Here is a 4,378-nt window from a genome sequence, read left to right as displayed (position 1 = left end):
ACATTTTCGAGTACTCTTTTCATTTTTTATTCTATTTTATAAAAATAAATTGAACAAAGTGAAGAAATAGATAAAATAAAAAAAACAATAATTTAATAATTTTAAATTAAAGTAATAAAATGTCTTACCATAAAGTTACAAATTTAATAATAAATATGATTAAAGACCCCAAATTAACTAATGAAGAAGCATGACCTTATTTAAAAATGAAAAATAATATTAACATTATTTGTTATGATATAAAAAATAATTTTTTTTATTTTTTCGATCTTTATTAATCATGTTTATTACTAAAAATAAAAAATAAAAATTTATATATAATTATTTTTATATTAAATTTTTAGTTAAGAACCATTAAATCATTTAACATATTTAATTAAATTATTATTTAATAATTTTTAACTATTAATTTTTTGTAAATATAATTGGATATAAGTCTGTACAAAAAATATATAAATAATACATGTAATATTTCTTATAAAAAAAAAAAAAAACAAAGGAAGGAAGGAGGTAGTGGTGGTGGCATTAAGAAATCCCAATTGACAAATTGTAAACAGAAATACAAACAGCTTACACAGCTCAGCAGCCTCCCTCTCCAGTTTCTGCTTTGTTGTCAGATACAAAGTCAAGCTGCTGAATACACATATTTCATTCATATTTCTTTCTGTCTTGTGTCCCTCCCTCACTCCCATTCAACCTTCTCCTCTCTCCCTCCACCACCCACCATTCTTTCATTCATTCATTAACTCCTTCTACAACTTCTCTTTTTCTTTCTCCACCCCACAAATTCAAAATTAAAAATCTAACCTTTTTTTATATTCACTGCTGACTCCCAAATCCAGATCCATCTTTACATACCCACCTTCATTTCTCATCAAATTTTCAATCTTTTTCAGAATCCCAAACCGCCCACGATGAATTCCGATGGCACCACCACCACCGGCGGCGGCGGCGGAGACGTTCAGATCCACCAAACTCGGATTCTACCGGATTTTCTCCAGAGCGTGAATCTCAAATACGTGAAACTTGGATACCACTACCTAATCACTCACCTCTTAACCCTCTGCTTGATTCCTCTCATGTCAATCATTATAATCCAAGCATCTCAGATGAACCCTAACGACCTTCACCACTTATGGCTCCACCTTCAGTACAATCTCGTCAGCGTCATAATCTGCTCCGCGATCCTCGTTTTTGGATCCACCGTTTACATCATGACAAGGCCAAGATCCGTTTACCTCGTTGATTATTCGTGTTACAAGCCACCTTCGAATCTCAGCGTCAAGTTCACTCAGTTCATGGAACATTCTAAGCTCACCGGTGATTTCTCTGACGATTCTCTTGATTTCCAGAGGAAGATTCTAGAACGTTCTGGTCTTGGTGAGGAGACTTATGTACCCGAAGCCATGCATCATATCCCTCCAACTCCTTCCATGGCTGCTGCAAGAGAAGAAGCTGAGAATGTTATGTTTGGTGCTTTGGATAATCTCTTTGCTAATACAAAGATTAAGCCTAAGGATATTGGTGTTCTTGTTGTGAATTGCAGTTTGTTTAACCCAACTCCTTCACTTTCTGCAATGATTGTGAACAAGTACAAGCTTAGGGGTAACATTAGAAGCTTCAATTTGGGTGGTATGGGTTGTAGTGCAGGAGTTATAGCCATTGATCTTGCTAAGGACATGCTTCAAGTTCATAGGAACACTTATGCTGTTGTTGTTAGCACTGAGAACATTACTCAGAATTGGTACTTTGGGAACAAGAAATCTATGCTGATCCCAAATTGTTTGTTCCGTGTTGGTGGTTCTGCTGTTTTGTTGTCCAACAAAGGCTCTGATAAGAGAAGAGCAAAGTACAAGCTTGTTCATGTTGTGAGGACTCATAAGGGTGCTGATGATAAAGCTTTCAGGTGTGTGTATCAAGAACAAGACGATGATGGCAAAACTGGTGTTTCTCTCTCAAAGGATCTTATGGCTATTGCTGGTGGGGCTTTGAAGACTAACATCACAACTTTGGGGCCTCTTGTTCTTCCAATAAGTGAACAGCTTCTGTTCTTTGCTACTTTGGTTGTTAAGAAGCTTCTGAATGCAAAAGTGAAGCCTTATATACCTGATTTCAAGCTTGCATTTGATCATTTCTGCATTCATGCTGGTGGTAGAGCTGTGATTGATGAGCTTGAGAAGAATCTTCAGCTTCTTCCTATGCATGTTGAGGCTTCTAGAATGACACTTCACAGATTTGGGAACACTTCTTCAAGCTCTATTTGGTATGAGCTGGCATACACTGAAGCCAAGGGAAGAATGAGGAAGGGGAATAGGGTGTGGCAGATTGCATTTGGAAGTGGATTTAAGTGTAACAGTGCAGTGTGGCAGGCACTTAGGCATGTCAAGGCTTCACCTAAGTCTCCTTGGGAAGATTGCATTCATAGGTATCCAGTTCAGGTTGTTACATAGCTTTAATTTCTGCTACCCTCTCTGGTACACATAGCATAAGCCAATAATCAAATCCTATTCAAGGAGATAATAGACAATGTCTCAGCTGTTCAATTATCACTTTAGAAGCCTATTTTTGTTGTTATTTTTAATTATTCTCTTGCTTCTGTTTTAGTTACTTAATCCTTAAATTAATATTTATGGTTCTTATGTTAAAGAGTAGTGTTTTATTTTTACATGTTGGTTACAACATTTGTGGGACTTGGTTTCTAAAAAGGGATACTTTTAGTACATAAAAGCTGTACATTTTGCAAATAACAAGGAAAAAGATTTTCCACATGAACAGTACTGCCAATTCATAGAGGGTGGCATCAAAATCTCTTTTTTCCAATTAAGCTAAGCATTGTCAAAAGTGCAAGTGATAGTAACTAAGAAAGTAACAAATTTTACTCAGATAGATCATAGATGCATTCTAGTCTCTAGATACTGAATGCAACAGCACATGGCCAGCCTTTGCAAACCATTCCTCCCTTTCTTTCTCTTTCCACCCTTTTTTTTTTTATTATTTTAACATTTTAGTATTTTATTTTTTTTAGAATAAGTGAAATTATTTTGTTATTATCAAATTATATTTCTCTTTAGACAACAAAAAGTATATATATATATACACAACAATGTGCTCTGGCCCTACAATTGTTGGTCTATGCCAGGCTGGTCAAATACTGAGTCATCTTCAATTTATACTTCTGACAAACAGATTTCAACCGGGTTAACCGAAATTGGTTGATTAACCGGTGCCATAGACTAAAAATCGATTCAAGAAGTGATAAAATCAATTAAAAATTGATAAATTAGTCGGTTTTTTAATTTAAAAATATTTTTTATATATAAATATATTATTTTATTATATTCAAATATTCAATTCAATTTAAATTAAATTTTAATTAAGTATTTAAAATTTTTAATATTAAATTTAGCCGGTTCACCGATTTAATTTTTAAAACCTTGGTTTAAGTTGTAAATCCCTTTCACATGTACAAAACTAAACTCAATTTCATCCTAGTTTTAAAAAAGTAGGCAAATTTTTTTATTTTTTTATTATGAATTAAAAAATTATTATCTTTTCAATAAAATTAAATGGACGTTTTTTGTTTTTTTTTTGTTTAAGATGAGTTGGTCGTAACTTCCCGCAAACTTCTATAATTTTATTCGTCGCAATCGGCGAAGTTCACTCCGAGTTTTTATAGTCATTATTATCGTCTAATTAACAATAGTGTATTAGAAATGGTGCTTTCCAACACCTTAATTTAAAAAAAAAATCTAATTTGGTTTAATTTGGGAGTTAAATGCTAGACAGATAACAAACATGACTTCTTTAACATTGTCGGCAACAATGACCATCATTGTTATCATCTTCAGAAGAATAGCATGTCAATAAACCATATTTATCAATGATTTTTTTCTATTATAAATTAAAAAAATTATTGTTCCCAAAAAATACGATTTATTTCTGTGTATTCTTATGTACTCCTATGTATTCTGAAGACGATAATAATGATTGTCATTATTTATAAAGCTTAAGAATTTAACTCAGCTAGTTATTTACGACGAATTCTATTAATATTATAGAATTCAGAGTGTGACCAATTTTTTCAAATTAAAAAAAAAACATATATTAGTATTTAAAGTTAAAATATTTTTTTTAAAAATATTTTTCTTAAAATTTATTACAAAAAACATCCAAGAAATGAAAGTGCACCATGTGTAATTGTTCATTTATTAAAAATAATACAGCAAATAATAATTAAAAATAGTACATAACTTAATATGTGTTTTATTTATTCATTTAATTTATATTATAATAAAATACATATAATATTAAATCCTAAAAATTATAAATTTTAAGTAGTGATAAATAGATAGATTAATTGTCCTAGGAGAGGTGGCGG

The 4,378-nt window shown here is 31.7% G+C and overlaps 1 protein-coding gene across 1 annotated transcript; it reads left to right on the top strand.

Moving 5' to 3' along the window:
* Window positions 1-515: 515 nt before the first annotated feature.
* On the top strand, window positions 516-2,646 carry LOC107628878 (3-ketoacyl-CoA synthase 4). Its single transcript, XM_016331503.3, has one exon. The coding sequence runs from the start codon at window positions 915-917 to the stop codon at window positions 2,448-2,450; it is 1,536 nt and encodes a 511-aa protein (XP_016186989.2). The 5' UTR covers window positions 516-914; the 3' UTR covers window positions 2,451-2,646.
* The last annotated feature ends 1,732 nt before the right edge of the window (window positions 2,647-4,378 follow it).

This window comes from Arachis ipaensis, chromosome B3, assembly GCF_059453495.1.
Source record: "Arachis ipaensis isolate K30076 ecotype BB chromosome B3, ASM5945349v1, whole genome shotgun sequence".
In the NCBI taxonomy this organism is placed as follows: Eukaryota; Viridiplantae; Streptophyta; class Magnoliopsida; order Fabales; family Fabaceae; genus Arachis; species Arachis ipaensis.
This window is presented reverse-complemented; position numbering and strand designations above follow the sequence as displayed.

What these genes read in the sequence shown, in the direction of transcription:
- LOC107628878 (XM_016331503.3), top strand. Translation starts at nt 915, where the DNA reads ATGAATTCCGATGGCACCACCACCACCGGCGGCGGCGGCGGAGACGTT.